The sequence below is a fragment of the Gouania willdenowi genome, chromosome 22 (genome assembly GCF_900634775.1).
Source record: "Gouania willdenowi chromosome 22, fGouWil2.1, whole genome shotgun sequence".
NCBI lineage: Eukaryota > Metazoa > Chordata > Actinopteri > Blenniiformes > Gobiesocidae > Gouania > Gouania willdenowi.
In genome coordinates, this window is record NC_041065.1 from 19778630 (window position 1) to 19796882 (window position 18253).

Below are 18253 nucleotides of genomic sequence, written 5' to 3' on the forward strand. Positions count from 1 at the left end.
TGCAAGACAAAAGCCAGAAGGGGTACAGGAGCAAACACACAAGGGAAGAAGCAGACATAGAGGGAGTGTTTGAGAGAGGAATGGGACCTTCTCCGGTCCCTCTCTAACCTTAGAGAGGGACCGGAGAGGCCTTACTGCATTTTTATCCCAGTTTAAGTGTGCACATCATGTTTGCACTAGTTTTAAGGCTTTTATGATAGCCTTATCTCAGAAAAAAAGTCCAAATTTTTCCATTTTTAATGAATTGCCTCACTAAGCAACTGCAATGTGCCCTGAATATACTGGAAGAGGCTTTGACCTTTTTTTAAACAAACCCAAATAAGCAGTTTTAGAAAATGGAAAGACATGTTTGCACTTGTGCAGACACAGGGATTTTTTTATGCCCTGGACTTCTAGCTGTGAGGTCAAGGTGATGCTCCCACTTTAATCGTATTTCTCAGTCTCATTCCGGCCTGCACAGATCCACAGTCCAAAATAGAGACTCCGAGTTGTCTGTGGTTTTAAAATGTAATACGTCTCATTGTCACTTTTCGTGATAAAGAGACACAAAGCTTTCGTCAGTAGCTCATGAAAGTGTGACAATCATTCAAGTTTTACATAATCATCAAGTTCCTGCAGAAAGCAGTTGCTTGAGGTGAAGATCTCTTCTTTGTACTTTGAAAATTGTCAAATGACATAATCCGGATTAAGTCAGTGATCCGTAATACGGACCAAGTTTAGATGCTCTCCTGCAGAGACGTGGAGCCGGATCAAGTGTGACTGAAAACACTCCAACCGCGGATTGGAATGGACCTCCTGAAGAGTTCTCATACTTTAGTGATGCTCATGTTTAGCTGTAAGAAAGTTGTGTAAGATTAAAGATGCTGCGGATTGAAGCTGTTGAGCTACATCAGGATAAACATGTAGTTTTCAGTCCAGAGTGTGTAGATTTTTATGCATTGGATTATCTTCCTTTGGGCACTTTAAAATGATCCTAAATTCCTGATTTGACACAAGGGGTTTCCAACATATTTCTTTGGGCTAATGGTTCCCTTTCTTAGCACACTTCAAGACTGAGAAAAACTGTCCAAAAAGCTTACAAACAGCTGCTCCCATACAGAATCATTAAACACGGGATGTGATGGTAAACCTTCCTTTGGTAGTCACATGAGGTTTGGCGTGGGAGCTGTGTTTCTGATGTGGGAAGGATGTAAATTTGGGACGCATGTTCAATAGTGTTGCTTTGAATCAGGGAATGTTTCAGCCTTTTAAACACTCGACACCCTCATCAAAGGTGGCCAGCTACAGGGTGATCAAGCTGTTACCCACTCTCTCCTCACTGCAGATATTATTACATAACATATTACTTACAATGTGGAAGTTTAGAGCTTTTCTTTCCTGTGGTTTAGACATATTTTCTACTAAATATATTCAAAATCTTTATTCAATAATCTTCTAACCAGCTTATTCCAGTTCAGGATCATGTTTTTTTTTTAGGGCTTATCTCCACTAAACTCCACTCAAAAAACCTGTGTGAATCTTCAATGATAAATTACATTGTTTTCTTCTTTTTCCTTATTATTGTCATACTGCTTTGAAAAGTTAAAAATTATTACTGTTTTAATACAAACAATGAGAGTCTAACACATGACTAGAAACCTCCAAATCCAGCAAGTCTTTAATTACAAACCAAAGACAAAGCAAGTGAAAGCTTGAGGTCTGATGATGTCATAAATAAAGCTGCATACAGTAAGTTCCACTGATCTGGTCACACAGCTGTGTTAAACTCTCGTTTCATCTCTCCTGTCTGATCTTGACTTTCCAAGGAATCCTCACAGTCACTGATGGAGGGAAATCCGACCCTCTGCTCGAGCCACCGCGCAACACCCAGCAGCTTTTTGTCCTGGAAGGCGGGGCCTATTAGCTGCAGGCCAATGGGAAGGCCTCGTTTTGATAATGCCGTTGGCACGCAAACAGCAGGAAGACCTGTGATGAGAAAGAGAACAGAGAGAGGTCAGGGAAAATGTTGCGAGTTATTCAGATGTTAATTTGCAGATCTGGGGAAACACGTTTCTTTGAATCGACTGTGGTTTTAGTTTAAAGGATGTTGTGATGATGAGGATGTGAAACACTAAAAATAGGAAGTAATAGTGCATACAATGGCTTCCCTTTTATTAAAGTGGAACTGTAGTCCGCTTTGAGCAGAAAATATAAAGAAGTGCTATTGAACAACAAACCAACACAACAAAATGTGAGCAAAAAATAAGCAACACATTGACATTTTCCTTATATTTTGAGTTTTTTTTGCTGTCATTTTCATTGCCTGGCAACTTTAAAACATGTATAATATAATTATAAGGTAACAGACCAGCTGTGGATCAGTGTAAAGATACCAAAGTAGAAAACATTCATTTTTTAATTACTTTATTAACAAATAATGGAGTTCAATGCTTCTGATGGCAATAAATGTTAAACATGAAGGACAGCAACCCTAACCCAATAGACATTATAGTCAGGTTATTATGTTTATTATGGAAATAATAAAGATGTATTTTCCCAAGATGACTGCTCTGTTCCAATAAAACACATTCATTTTTCACTTGACTTTAGTATCAGTAAGTTTTTAATCTATACTTAACGGCAAAATATCATAATTATATCACTAGTTTACAGATTTAACATTAATGAGCTTAAAATGTAATAACCGTAACAAAAATTTGACCTAAAAACAGTCTAATTTTCATGACAAGACAACAAATTTGAAGTTTGAATATTGTTGGAAGCTAAAAAGAGATTTTTCTTCATTCACACAGCATGTTTGCTCAGCTGAGGATTTTTAAATCTGCAATCTTTAAGATGCAAGACATAAATCTGTTTTAATTGGTTTTGTTATGTGTGTGTGTGCGTGTGTGTGTGTGTGTGTGTGTGTGTGTGTGTGTGAGACACTCGCTCACAGATCATTCTAAGCTGCTGCTTTGCATCACTCTCCGTACCTGCTAGATTGACGGGTTGGGTGAACAAGTCTTCCTGCACGCTGCGAGCTTGGCTGTTTTCGCTCTTAAAGTCGTGGTAACGGGCTGCGTCGGTCAGCGTGGTCGGGGTCAGCAGGACGTCGACGCCTGCGTCGAACACGCGTCTGAAGTCTTCTGCTATCAGGCGGCGAACTCGCTGAGCCTTCAAAAAGTAGTGCTCGTAGTTTCTGCAAACGATGGATGGTTTAAATACTGATCTGACAGTAGGAGGAAATATTTAATGAATAAGTTCAATCTTACTTTTTCAACAGGAAGTAGTTCCCACACAGAATCCTCCCTCTGACCACGTCATTGAAGCCCTCGTGTCGCGTGGAAGCGTACAGGACTTCAGTGGAGTGGCCCGTCTCACTGCGATGTCCTGCCAGACATCAGGAACATGAACATAACCGTGAAACGAAGCCGCTGAATGCCACGCGTGAACCGCGGCTCGTACCGTACTCCAGCCCGTCAAAACGGGCCATGTTGGAGGCGACTTCAGCACAGCACAGGACGTAGTAGCACACGATGGAGAACTGGGTGTGAGGGAGCGACACCTGCTCCACCCGAGCCCCCGCCCGCTCAAACAGATCAGCGACGCGACTCCACTGAGCAGCGGCCTGTGCAGACAGCCCCGGGGCGTGGTACTCCTGACAAACAAGGAGCGAGAGAATGAATGGAAGAGGTCGGCGGCTCATTCACATATTCACAAAGCTGATGGTTATATAAAGAGTCAGAAAACAGAATGTTCAGTGCTCTTCCTCAAACAGGGTTAAGCTCGCACGGAACTAAAAATGACCCATTCTCATTGAATTTTAGGGGTGAGACAATACATTGAGATCACAATACGATATAATAGACGATAATGGGCTGGCAATAAGCATACAATATGATATTTTTGGATAGGAAAAAACTACCCAAAAAATTGCAGTTGGAAAACTAACCGTGCTTTTATTTGACTTTAAAGGGATCCTCCACTGTTTTTACAAATGTGGCCTAAAACCTCTGAAATGTACTATTAGAACATCTATGGCTAACAAAACGCTTTATTTTTGGCACCATATTTGTTTTAACAACTATTAAAAATGGGACTACGTTACAGGCAAATGGGGCTGTGTGATGTCATCTTTCAAAATGGCAGAACGCAGACTATAAAACGGTAAAGCAGTCTCGTTTTAAAAATGTAATAAAACAAATACGGTGCAAAATAACGCCTTTTGTTAGGCATAAATCTTCTAATAAGTACATTTCAAAGGTTTTAGACCACATTTGTATAAACAGTGGAGGATCTATTTAACACTAAACATATTTACACACTTACTTTGGACATGACCTTTTCAACTCAGTAGAAATATATAAACTGTACATTTAAAAAAATCATAAAAATCTGGTGTGTAGTAGTAGGTGTGTTTTTTGTGTATGACTTTTTTAATATTGTGATATCTTGTCAGATGATTTATCATCCCACCTTTATTGAATTTCATAAAAATGGTGACTTAGAAGTGATAGCAGGACACGACAACAAAAGAAGAAAGAAAACCTACCCAACTACCTTTAGATTACTGAGAATTTCCACTAAACTCACCTTAGGAATGCCAACACGGATGTTCTGGACATCAAAGTCTTCAGGAAACTCTGCAGATGTTGAAGGGGAGTGGACTGTTGTGGAGTCTCTGATGTCATGACCTTTAAGGATGTCTGTGTAACAAAGCCAAAGCATGGACCAGTTCAGGTTGAGTTTGTTTTCACACTGTAGTCGTTGAAATAATCAGACCAACCTAAAACCATGGCTGCATCACTGACGCAGCGTGTCATTATTCCAGGCACATCCATGGAGTTGACCAGAGGGATCAGTCCGTGTCTGGACAGCAGACCGTAAGTGGGCTTTAAAGCCACGACTCCACACAGAGCTCCAGGGTTACGGGTGGAGCCTCCCGTGTCAGAGCCCAACGCGCTGCCGGAGAATGAACACATGGTGAGCATCTGTAAACAGCAGCTGGAGTCTGTTTGCAACGTGGACTCACAGGAAGCTGCTGAGGGACGCCACCGCTGCAGCGCTTCCACCTGAACTTCCTCCAGTGATAACCCAGTCGGAGTCTGGCGACGCGCCTGTGAGCTCTCTGTAGGGAGCGGCGAAACTCCAGGGATTCTTCACTGGTCCGAAAACCCCGTCAATACTGCCCGACCTGAGAGGAAAACACGCACAATAAATGATAAGAATGCACAACCGTTTAACTGTGATGTGAACAGCAACTGTGGAGGAACTTTAAACACAGCAGGGCCACACATATGATGAGGATCACATTTTATATGTGTTTTTGGAATCATTTTGTGCTTTATTGTCATTTATTTGTGTGTGTTTTTGGAACCATTTTGTGCTTTATTGTTGTTGTGTATTTGTGTGTTTTTGGAGTCATTTTGTGCTTTATTGTTGTTGTGTATTTGTGTGTGTTTGGAGTCATTTTGTGCTTTATCGTTGTCGACGTATTTGTGTGTGTTTTTGAGCCACTTTGTGCTTTATTGTCGTCTATTCCTGTGTTTTTAGAGTCACTTTGTTCTTTATTGTCGTCGTATATTTGTGTTTTTGGAGTCATTTTATGCGTTAATGTTGTCTATTTGTGTGTTTTGGAGACATTTTGAGTATTTGTAAGATACATGTTATTAAAATAAAATATTGTGCGTGCGTAACAGATTCATGTTACTATACAGTTTACATTTCATCCTACATTATAAACAACAGTTCAATAGCATCCTGCTTACCCCATTGCAAACTCGTCCAAGTTGGTTTTTCCCACCAGTACGCCGCCTTGATCCAGAAGCTTCTGAACCACTGTAGCGTTGAAAGGTGGGGTGTAGTCTAGAAGAATGTAATGGTTGTTTATTATTACAGACTCACACAGAATGGAAGGTGTTCACGCAGGTGCTGCACACGGACCTTTTAACATATTGGATGCACACGTGGTCTTAATGTTCGCTGTGCAGAAGTTATCCTTAATAGCGAAAGGAACTCCATCCAGAGGACCTTTAGGGACACCTGAAGATGACATTAAAAAGGTTCTATCTGCAGCTCAGCAACGTAAACATGATCACATCAGTGTGTGTGTGTGTGTGTGTGTGTGTGTGTGTGTGTGTGTGTGTGTGTGTGTGTGTGTGTGTGTACCTCTCTGTAGTCTGTCCTCTGCTTGCTGAGCCTGCTGCAGAGCCGTCTCCTCTGTCACGGTGATGTATGCGTTGAGATGATGCATTTTTTTGATGCGATTCAAACACTTCTTGCAGAGTTCTGTGGGGGAGATCCTTCCCTCCCTGAGAGCCAAAGACACCTAGAAACAGACCATAAACTATAAACTTTCCTTTTTGTGGTCTTCCAAAATAGTTGCCCCAGCATTTTCACAAGCTAAAACACTTTAAATGATAAATATCACTTTAGTATACGTATATTTGTATTTCAGTTGAGTGAGATGTTTCCGTAATCGAAGTGTCTATTCATACGGAAAAGTATCAATAGACCCCAGGATTATTGTTTACGAAAACGTACGTTTTCCGAACCTTTTCTAAGGCGCCGCCCTCAAGGATCCTTCCTTCTGCTAAAGTTGATTCGAATCTCGCTTTTGTCATATATATCATTTTCATTTAAACATATTTAACACAGCAAATTCCACCTTTAAAAGTACATATACAAAAAAAATAACATTTTAGGGTATTTCCTAGTTTAGGGTTAGGGGAAAAAAAAAAAGGGTTAGTGGGGTCGCTAAAAATAAATATGAGGTAAAATAAAAGTGAACTTTAAGTCACGTGGTGCACCTATTCCGTATGAATAGCCACAGCCTTCTGTAATATAAGTTGGGTATCAGGTCAAATTAAAATGTAAGACATTTTTCAGGCTTTAAACAAGTTTAGCGCTGAAAAGGTTGCTTTTAAAGCTCCTGTTAAAAACAATATTTCTGATTAGTTTATAAAACAATGCTGACAATCTTTGTTATGAAAAGTAACTGTCTCAGCTGTAGAGCACACTACATTAAAATTTAATTGTAGTTCGCATCTTTTTGCAGTAAAGGCTTTCAGTTTTTTTTTTTCTCTACAATGTGTTATTTTTATTTATTTTTGCTAACGTGTTGGAGCAGATACCACAGCACACCTTACCGGCATTTCAAAAACACGCCTTTAATCATTCGAGGCTTGTTTAACAGTAAAATTAAAGTGTACTTGCATATTTTCAACCGAGCATACAAAATAAAGGCTTAGCAGATGAAGTAAAATAAAGGCTGAATCTGGAGTTTCTTAGAGTTTAATGTAGCAGGAAAGCCACAGCTTTCAGTCTGTTCCTGATATGTTGGTTAACGTGTAGCTTATTTGCAACCAATAATTACATTTCTGCAACACAAACCTAAAAAACATCATCAAATACTCGTACTGACCTCTTTTATCGTCAAACTCAGCATGTTTACGGTCAACCTTCAGAAATCGTTACAGAAGCTGAACGACGTCTTCCTGGTGCCCACCCCTACCGAACATCGCTGCCTGTGATTGGACACAGACTGAGTATTCCGCGCTCTGATTGGTGGAAACGCTGAGCGAGGACGCCGATGAGGAAGTAGCGTGCCACGGGAAAAAGGGCAGTGTTTTGATTGCATTGAATTTAATATTTTAGCTATTTTAGAGAAAATTAAAAATTGTTAATGTGATACGTAAATGTTGACAATTTACATTACCTAAAGTGTGACTTACAATTCAATAGGTTTGCCAGAGTTTGACCTTGTGTCTGCTCACTGCAAGTTACGTTTGGTGACGTAAAGTGTAAAAAAAAAATGGGCTCTTTTAGACACAGAAAGTTACTACAACAGCTTAAAAAGATGACTGACACCCAGCAAAGGACCTTTAGGAGCTCCAGTAGAGCCATGCACGTCATGCCTGCCTGGGTCATTGATAAATATGGGAACAATGATGTCCTGAGGTTCACCAGGAATGCCAGCTTCCCTCTCATCACCTACCCGAATGAGGTCGTCATTAAAGTGCACGCGGCAGGACTGAACCCATTAGATGTAGGCATGAGAGGTAAGTGTAGTTCAATGTCCTCAACTAGGGTTGTGACGATATATCGCGATATTTTTTGCACAATCGATTGTCGATATGCTCGCGCTCAGTATCGATTTTTATTTTTTTGCAAAACCTTTTCTGTTTTTCCACTAAATTGTGCAGGTACGTCTTCACAGAAATGTTGTCACTATGTTGAAGGAACCAGTATATTGTTTACTAGAATATTGCACTGTAATGGTGTCACTGGTAAGAAAAACCCCATTTTTTGTTTACAGAAAGCACTATTGGAGATATTTATTCATTTACATTGGTATGTTGATAATTATTTACAGAGATGTTGCACTAAAATAGTGTCACTGTTCAAAGGATACTTTTTCAATGTATTGTCTTTCAGAGATTTAAAATAAAAATTGTATTTTTCATTTAATCTTTTTTTTTTTGTTATGACATAGATTATCGTAGATTGATTTCTGACCAATATATCGATAATTGCAGTATCGTCATATCGTGAGATAAATGTTACCGTGAGCTTCGTATTGCATCGCATCGTATCGTATCGTGAGGGACCCAGAGGTTCCCACCTCTAGTCCTCACATCAGTGTTTTTCATCCTGGGGGTCGTCTGAAATGTTCTAGTAATTGATTTAAAAAAAAAAAAACATAATTAAAAAACACAACACATCGTCTTAAATTTAAATTATAGCTCAAATAAAATGCAGTATATAAATATCTGAGCTGGCACATCTTGTTGTCACTTTGTGCATTTATGTTTCCTAAATACTTTATAGTTGTAACACGGTATAACAATCATGATCAAATACATAATTCAAGAAGAAGACAAAAAATGTCTTTGGGGTTGCCAGATATTTGTGATATAAAAATGGGTTCATACATTATCTTCACTACACGGAGACACACTTCTGGTCTGCAAGGTTGAGCAATCAATCACTGATTCATGGAACTCCTGTTTACGTCTACAAAAACTACTTTACGGCCGTCGAATTTGAGAAGCAGAAATATGAGGAATTTTTGGAATGTACTGAGATTAATTTCATTCAACAGGAAAAATACAATTTCCAGTTACTAATTCAGTTTCAAGACAGTAAAATTCAATTTCAAGTTGCTACTTTCAAATTCAACACCAACCATTGAAATTGAGTTTCTAGTGGCACAAATCTCAGAACATAAGAATATGTTTGGTTGTAATCAGAAAGTGTGTCCCAACAGGAGGCTACGGTGCAGCGTCGATGTCCATGAAGAGAGATCCTCTGAACCTGAAGCAGTCGGGCAGCGAGTTTCCTCTCATCCTGGGTCGGGAAGTGTCCGGCGTCATCATGGAGTGTGGCCTCGACGTGAAGTATTTCAGAGAAAGGGACGAGGTAAAGACGACCAGGAGGGTTTATTTATTTATATTTATCAGGCCATTTAAAGTCAGCTACAATCTTTATTTTAATAGCCAGTTTGATCTACATTGTAATTTGACATCAGCTTCCTAACCTTCCTAAAAAAAATTATGTAAAGCCGAGGTTCCCAAAGTGGGGTACGCAAATTGTCATCGTGAATGATAAGATTTACATTTTTGCATGTCACGATGTGTCCCAATACGATATACTGTACATTGCGATGTTTCGCAATATCAATAATAAAAATGTCCCCTTTACATGTACAAAATGGTATAAAATACAATTTTTTTCATTTTTTTTTTTTTAAAACTTGCAAGTAAATGATAACTGACTGTAATTCAAGTACAAATATCAAAATCAAGTGGTACAGTATGTTTATCAAACTGTCAAATTACATTTTTTTAAAAAAGTTTAACTTTTGCTTCTACAACAGATTCTGATTCTGTTAAGTTCCTAAATTCTTAAAAGTAACCACATCCATCTATAAAAGTGTCCAGTATGTTTTATAAAAAATCAACTTCCAAAATGCACTGAGGAGCGAGGTACTGTAGTTTAACAAGGTGTGATGGTGCGTTTACTGACACTTAGTGACTGGGCGTTTACGTGCTATGCACAATTAAATGTTTTTTTTGTTTGTTAAAAAAACATGATAAAAAAATCGATTCGGACATTTTTTGGGATGGAGACGATAATCGTGCGGTGAAATATCACGATACCGCCAAATCGTTATTTTTTTTTTTTTTTCCGTACACCGTTAATGACAGCATTGGAAACTAGAATATTAATCGAGCATCAGTCAGGAGCCTCCATGCATTGCCACATATTACACATAAGCCTCTGTAAGACTACCCTCTAGTGGTGACAGTAGCTGCGTTTCTATTACCCTTGAAAATGTGCAAAATCTAAATAGCGCAATAAGTGGTAATGGAAACACCTGAATTTTGAAAAACACTCAAATATCGCAAAAAAGTTTTTACACTTTATTGAGGAAGTATTTCAGACATTTTGATATTGAAATGTGTTGCAAAAACGGCATGGAAACACCTTTTCCTCAAACACACGTCACAGGACGTGACGTAGCTGGTCACATGACCACTTCTCTCCGAGTAAACAAGGACAATTTTTAGCGTTATACTTAAAAAATGATTACTGTCACATTAGGCGTGAAACAACAAAGGAATACAGAGTTTTATGAGGAGGTTTGGAGCGTCCGTCTTCCTGCAGCAAGCGAGCGCAATTACACATTGTCGACATCTAGAAATATTGCTTTTATTCTGCAAAAAATCTGTGACGGAAACCCAGCTATTGGAACAATTTCATTCAAAAAAACGCAAATAAGCTCTTTGCCACCACGTACCTGTGTGAAAGTGGATTTTCAGCTTTGACAAACATGAAAACAAAATACAGAAAAAGACTTTGCGTGGAGGAAGACTGAAGACTCTCAAATTCAGCCAAACATGACAGAGCGATGTGCGTCCTCTCAACCTCAGCCTTCTCATTTAAGTTGTAGCGGGTTGTTTTTCACAGTTTCAGGGTGAAGAATATGTTGCATCACTGGAATACGTTCAATCAACAAATATTTGGTAGATTTCTTTCCTCTCCTAAAAAAGAAAGAGATTGAAAATGCCAGTAGTCTAACTAAATAAATAAATTGAGTGATAATTCTGAATAATTTGTTTTATTGTGTGCTTTTTTAAATTAATATATGATATTCCTCAACAAGATAGGAACAATTCAGGGACAAATTTCACTGTAGGGCAACATTGACGTTCAATTATAAGTGTGCAGGATTTGGGGGTACATGGCTTCAGGTTAGGTGTCTGGAGTTTGGGAACCACTGTTCTAGAGAACAAAATAGCCTTCACCATCGATCCACTTCAAGACACAAAGCCTGTACTGGTAATGTTAATGGCTGAGTCACTGTTTGGCAGGAGTAGTGTTATGTGTTAGCGCATCATGACGCAGCAGGTGATGTAACCCTGTGAGAGTTCTCGGCTGAGGCTAAGCTGTCTAATGCCTGCTGAGCTTTCTCACCTCAGACTGAGCTGCAGGACTAACCCAGTTTACCCAGTTTACCGTCACTGGCTCCAACACATGCTTTGTCACTGTGATCCATCACTGGGGGAGGATGCACCGTCGTCTCAGCTCTGTCAACATGACAGAGTCGTTTTTTGTTCATATTGTAAATCAGTCACAAAAATAAAGCCTCTTAAATGTATGATTTTAAAAATATTACTAATGTATTTAAATCAACAATCAACCTATAATAATAATTAAAAAAACTACATGGAAACACTCTCAACAGGCGAAGTCCAATCAGAAAACGAGGATGAGAAACGAGCCAATCAGAAGAAATCTGTGGGTTAAACATGGGGCTAAATAAAATAAATATTGGCCAACTAAGATTAAAAAATAACAAAATTATGACAAGACAATGCAAAATTATATAATTGAAATTCAAAGTTTGCATTTTTAAAAAGCAATAAAATTAATATTGTGAATAAATAATGCATTTTATTTGTCATCCTCTAATAAGTACATTGCATTAGTTACAGTACATACTGTATGCATTCATTCACCATAACTAGTGCCTAATTTCTTTGTTCTGAGCATAAATTACATGCATAATCATCATCATCGTCGCTGGTTAACACGAGATAAGTTACTGTGATTAGGTCGATTTGAATCCATCGGTTAAAAAAGAATTAATACCAGTTTCACTTGTATTTTTAGTCACCTCTGATCCTTAAGCCCTATTTTAGCTCACTGATGTAACAAGGATTAACAGACTACGTTTGCTGAGTGAGAAACAAACAGCAGAGACGATCATCATGGGCCGATACCTTCATCAGATCATTCACGCATGGAAACGCACACACAACTGGAAAAACAAACAAAAATTTGACAAAACAGCAAAAATACACAAAGTTTCTACAGAAAAACCATAGAAATACACATAATACTCCAAGAACACACAAGAATATGTCAATAATAGGCAAAAATAACAGAACATATACAATACGACAACAAAATTATTGTATGTCTGTGTGTTGTGTTGTTGTGTTGCCTGTCCTGCAGGTTTGGGCCGCCATTCCTCCATGGAAACAGGGCAGCTTGGCTGAGTTTGTCGTGCTGAGTGGCAACGAGGTAAATATTTAGGAGTTGGTTTCTGCTCGGTTTTAACTCCAGGTGGTCAATAAATGACTAACTCCTGCTAAATTAGACGAAAGCCTTTCCTAATAACACTGTGTGTTGTTGTTGAGCAGATATCACACAAACCCAAATCTCTGAGTCACACAGAAGCAGCAGCCATTCCTTACGTGGCGGCCACGGCCTGGTCAGCGCTGGTCAACACCGGTGGGCTCAGTAAGGACAACTGTGGCAACAAACGGTGAGAGAGAACTGACGCTGACCTCTGTTTGCAATGTACGGAAGAGGATTAGGGCCAATTTTGATGGAGAAGACAATTTTGGGCAAATAAATAAAAATGCTGAGATTAAAGGTAAAATATAACGGCAAGATTAAAGTGGAAAAGACGAGATTAAAGTAGCTGTAGCTGATGCTTGTTCATGTGGATTTGTTGAATTTTTTTTTCTTTTTTAAAGAATTTTATATTTTGATAGCACTTCAAGATGACTGTTGTAATTTTGCGCCATATAAATAAAGTCGAATTGAATTGAATAAAAGTCAAAAAGACGAGATGAAAATTGAAATTTCGAAAATAAACTCAAAATATAATATTGTGATGAAAGTCAATCTGCTGTATGTCGTCATATGGTGAACTAGCTAGCTTCCGTAGATTTGACTTTATTAGCAAACCTTTGACTTTCATCACAATATTGTTTTTTGAGTTCCTTTTCGAAATTTTAACTTCAATCTCTTCTTTTCAATTTTAACCTCAGCATTATAATTCAACTTTATTCTCGTCATTTCCAAATTTATTCTTGATTTGCCCAAAATGATTTTTTCCATCATAATTGGCCCAAATCTTCTTCCGTAGTAATGTATGTGTGTGTTTACGTGCTGCTTTCTCCTTCACAGAGTTCTGATCCTGGGAGGATCGGGCGGAGTGGGAACATTTTCCATACAGGTACGCAAAGCCACAGCATGAATATGAAGTGAAATGTCATAATTAGATGACGTTAGGGTCTTTCATACCATCGGAGTGACCTGAATCGTCACACTTTGTGTCCAGATGCTGAAGGCATGGGGAGCCCACGTCACCGTCACCTGCTCCCAGAACGCCGAGCGGTTTGTCAGGGAGCTCGGGGCGGATCACGTGGTGGATTACACAGCTGGACCAGTGCAGGAGCCGCTCAGAGTGATGGAGAAGTAGGAGATCCTCGATGCATAAGCTCGGCTCTGTTCTGCTGACTCAGCTTTTTTCCCCCCTGGTGTCATGGTTTTAAGGTTTGATCTGATTCTGGATAACGTCGGCGGTGACACCGAGCGCTGGGCTCTGTCTCTTCTCAAGCCGTGGTGCGGCGCTAAGTTCGTCACCTTGGTAACGCCTTTCCTCCAGAACACAGACCAGATGGGATTGGCTGACGGGATGATGAAGACGTTTGTGACGGTCGCTTCAAAGGCTCTGAAGGTACCAGCAGAACAATAATGGAGGCTTCATGTCTTAGAAATAACTTGCCTTGCACTTTTTTTTTTTTTATCAGTCTACAGTAATATCGCTTCTTATTCGTTATGTTCCTGGTCACCATGGCGATCCACCTCTGTATTTATGAACACGTTCTGTTGAACTACGACCGGGCCCGCGGAACGTCTCCGTGCCAAATAGCACGTACCACGTTCCTGAGAAATCAGTAAAAAGACTCGGTTCCACTGAGTAAAACAAATGAAATTGTGCAACATTAAATGGTAATCTACGTTGAATTGCCTTTGAAACGATATATCACATGACTATGTTCCGATAAATCTAGAAATTACCGGAAAAGTGGGTGGGTCTCCGAGAGGCTCTTCACATCTGCTCATAGAATGTCCATGTCAAATTACAGCCCGATTCGAGCATTAACGGAGGAGTAGTCCTTTTAAAAATGGGGCCCCCGGGGTCCCCTCTGACACATACGGGGTAATGGGCCCCATTTCTTTATCGGTATGTGTCAATGAAGTGGTACCACCAACTGTTGTAATATTTGACTCCCAAATAAATGGGAAATCAACTTTGATTTTTTCTTTTAGTGAGTGTCGTTTTGAGTCTGGTAGAAACACTTCCTGTTTGCAGAGCTGCTGAGGTTCACTGTGCAGATATTTTTAGATCTGCTCTCTGACGTGTTCCTAGGAACTGATTTCAGCCCCAGTCACACCTTTTTGTCCTGTCTGTGTAAAACTTCCCTTTTCAGTGGGTGCAAATGTATTTTTAACTTCCTGTTGATTGTGGAAGAATCTAAATGTTATTTTAAGAGTAAAACATTTTGAATGAGGCAGTTAAAGAATGCTCCGCTTTCTTCCAGTCATTTTTGCAAATCTCCTGAGATCTTAGACGTCTGCAGGAGGATATGTTCATATTTGTGTTTCAGATGGGATGAAGACAAAGAATTCTGTAACACTTTACTTGAAGTTTTATACAAAAGGCCGACATTACGCTGTCATTATCTGTTATTAGCATTAATAAGGTGTCATGAAGGCTGTCATTAAGTGTCGTTTGCTAAATTATGACACCTTTGGAGCTATGTTGGCATTTCTTGGGTAAAGTGGAAGGATCCAGTGGGGTTAGGGTAACTAAGGGATAATGAAAGCCTTAATGACACCTTACTCACGATGATGACAGGTGTCATGTCATATAATGACAGAGTAATGTCAGCCTTTATGTGTAAAACTAAAGTAAAGTGTTACCAAGAATTCCTTGTCTTGCTTTGGTGTGTGTTTGTCACTGTGTTTAATGTATTTTTCTGGCTTTTGTTTTAAAGTATAGTGTATCCCACTGAGGTTCAAAGCTATTCCTGGAGGGCTGCAGTCCTGCAAGTTTGAGGAATAATATGATGAATATGATCTATGTTTCTCTTTGAATTCAGGTTTGCTGGAGTAGAGCGTACTGGGTTGGGACCACTCTGGTTTAAACTGTGTGTGTGTGTGTGTGTGTGTGTGTGTTCTACAGTCATTTTTCCCTCTCTCTTTCCGTCTCCTGTTCACCGCGTCTTCTTGAAAAGACTTATAAGTGTCGTTTTGTGCATCACTCTGACTCCTCATGAATAGGTCAGAGTGTGACATCAGATCCACCACGTGGGTTTCCCTCCCACAGCGTCTCTCAACACTTCACCTTTAAAGTTCACATGTAATAAAAGTCTAAACCACCTCCTGCTTCTTCTCACAGAAACCGAACCTCCATGGTACAGTATCTGCTGCTGAATCTCATGTCACAATATTAAACCCAAGCTACAGGGACATGCCCTCATTCTTAAATAGGTCTGAAGGAGAAATGTGACATAACTCCTTTATTTTGTAAATCTCCAAACAAAAGCCAGAGTCCTATTACAGGAAATCCTGCCTCGTCCTCTGTGTGCTTCTTTGTGTGACAGGAATCTTGAGGCCGACTGGACACTTACAGCACACACGCACACACACACACACACACACACACACACACACACACACACACACACACACACACACACACACACACACACACACACACTCCACACACACACACACACGCACACACACACACGTTACACACACACACACACACACGTTACACATGTAATGTAATCTTACAGCACTGTATGTTTGTAATGAAAAAAGCAGGAAGAGATTGTCTATTATTATTCATATTATTATTTTGTCTTCCATACTGTTTTTTTGAGTCTGATTTTTTTCCCAGGTCTTGTATTTATTGATTATTATTGATTGCTGCTGAAGAGAGCCTGTGACATAACCTTCAAAGGCACACATAAGTTTTTCTTTGTCGCCATGACGACTGCATCTCCTCTGGCAGATTTTCTCTGTAAATTCACTTTGTCTTTAGTTTCTGCTGCATGTATGTTAAACACTTGTGTCGGTAGAAATTAAAGGTATTCATCAGTCAAGGCTGGTGTCACATTACACACAGCATTCATTCAGTGACGCAGCATTCCAGGCTCAGCTAGAGGAAGGATGTGGGAGTTTAAAATCTTTACATATTGTTGTCTGCAGCATCTGACCAGTGGCGTTCACTACCGCTGGGGCTTCTTTGCACCCAGTGGACCAGCGTTGGATGAAGTACGGAGCATGGTGGATGCAGGACAGGTGGGAGACGCGTTAAACCTTATTCACTACATGCGTCAATCTCAACATGATGGAATCTGTTTGACAGGGTTGGGGTCAATTACAATTACGTCTTCAATTATCCATGTTTGATTAAAACTCAGTTACTATTACGGTGACCAGCATTTTTTCCAATTACAAATACAATTGCAATTATGATATTTCCCGTGAAAGTCAATTACAATTACATTCTCAATTACTGAAGTATTTACTGAGCCTGAAATAAATAAGCCCACAAAACCTAACCTTTCTGCTGGCATCTCTTATGATAACAGGTCAGTTTTGACCCATGTCTTAAATTAGCTGTAAATGGCACAAAAAAAAAATTAATTATCTTTCATCTAACACCTTGTTTTGCTTCCTAATCAATAAAAATATTGGTATTAATATTTTTGGTGTGGGCGTCTGAGCCTATTTTCTGTCTCTTGATTTACATATTTTTGTTTTTAAAATAGTAAAATGATCCTGAAGAGAAGTGACAGGTAGTGGGAAAAATTGATATGAAACATTTTAATGATTAACTACATATACTGTATGTAGTATGTATATATATATGTAAGTTAACTACGTACAGTATATGTAAGCCTTTAAACTGTAACATGGTTAAATTGTAATCAAGAGTTTTTATAGAATTTCCATGCCAATTACAGATAAAAAGTCCATTATCTGAACATAGTCACAATTCAAATATGAAAACAGCAACGGGATTTTTTAAATTTTTTATTAAAAATATAATTATGCCATATTTTAATGAATTATCAATTACATAATCACAATTATAAATGATCCCAACCCTGCTGTTTGTATGCTGCAAGCGTATTCTGAGTATTGATGTGGGCGGATGGGTCTAAAACGCCACCATCTTGGTACAGGGCTAAGCGTTGTAGGACAAAGTGTTCCTGTACCAAGATGGCCGCCGTGTAGGCACGTCCGCTACAATTGGCGGCAACACTGAAGGCGGCATGTTGCGTTTAGACGCCTCAACTCTGGATTTTTTTCCGTTAAAATGAATAAAGCTATTGAATGTTGGACTTTCCACTTGGTAAAGATGGAGAAAAAAGATCTAGTTCGACATGTTCAATACATAATTGCCTGACAACAATGGCGGCACCCGCACACACCACACAGTGTTCGTTTAAATGAATAAAAATGGTGGAAAATTAAATGTGTGATGGAGAATACCTTACAAGTCGTCTTTTCATCGACTCGTTCTTCTCTTGTGCTTTTCCACAGATCCGGCCCGTGGTGGAGAAGACCTTCAGCTTCTCACAGGTGCCGCAGGCTTTCGCTAAGGTGGAGGAAGGTCACGCTCGAGGAAAGACGGTGGTGCAGATCATTGGTGGAGGGGAGTACTCGTAGCTGACCCTGCAACATTAACATTAAACAAACTGTTCACTGCAGTCTCTTCTGCTGGAGTTAAATCTCTCACCATCACGTGATTTGGTGCTGGACACGTGCACGGTGTGGTCGTCCAGTGATGGAGATGTTGCGCTCTGTGAGGATTTATACAGTATGCAATCCACGGGAAATAAACTGGAACTGTACTTTGAAATGTTGTCACTGATAAAAAAAGACACAA

At 39.4% G+C, this 18253-nt stretch overlaps 2 protein-coding genes across 2 annotated transcripts; one reads left to right on the forward strand and one right to left on the reverse strand.

Annotated features, from left to right (window-relative positions):
• Positions 1-1639: 1639 nt before the first annotated feature.
• On the reverse strand, positions 1640-7532 carry qrsl1 (glutaminyl-tRNA amidotransferase subunit QRSL1). Its single transcript, XM_028438752.1, has 11 exons — positions 7403-7532; positions 6148-6307; positions 5923-6021; positions 5748-5844; positions 5012-5173; positions 4766-4941; positions 4573-4685; positions 3445-3637; positions 3252-3369; positions 2973-3178; positions 1640-1965 (listed from the first exon to the last, which is right to left on the reverse strand). Exons 1-11 carry the CDS (start codon positions 7424-7426, stop codon positions 1748-1750), a joined length of 1566 nt encoding a protein of 521 aa, XP_028294553.1. The 5' UTR covers positions 7427-7532; the 3' UTR covers positions 1640-1747.
• Positions 7533-7553: 21 nt separating this feature from the next.
• rtn4ip1 (reticulon 4 interacting protein 1) lies at positions 7554-18226 on the forward strand. The gene is made up of 9 exons (XM_028438753.1): positions 7554-8039; positions 9248-9399; positions 12502-12570; positions 12690-12814; positions 13465-13513; positions 13619-13755; positions 13834-14017; positions 16564-16656; positions 17908-18226. Exons 1-9 carry the CDS (start codon positions 7793-7795, stop codon positions 18031-18033), a joined length of 1182 nt encoding a protein of 393 aa, XP_028294554.1. The 5' UTR covers positions 7554-7792; the 3' UTR covers positions 18034-18226.
• Positions 18227-18253: the final 27 nt, after the last annotated feature.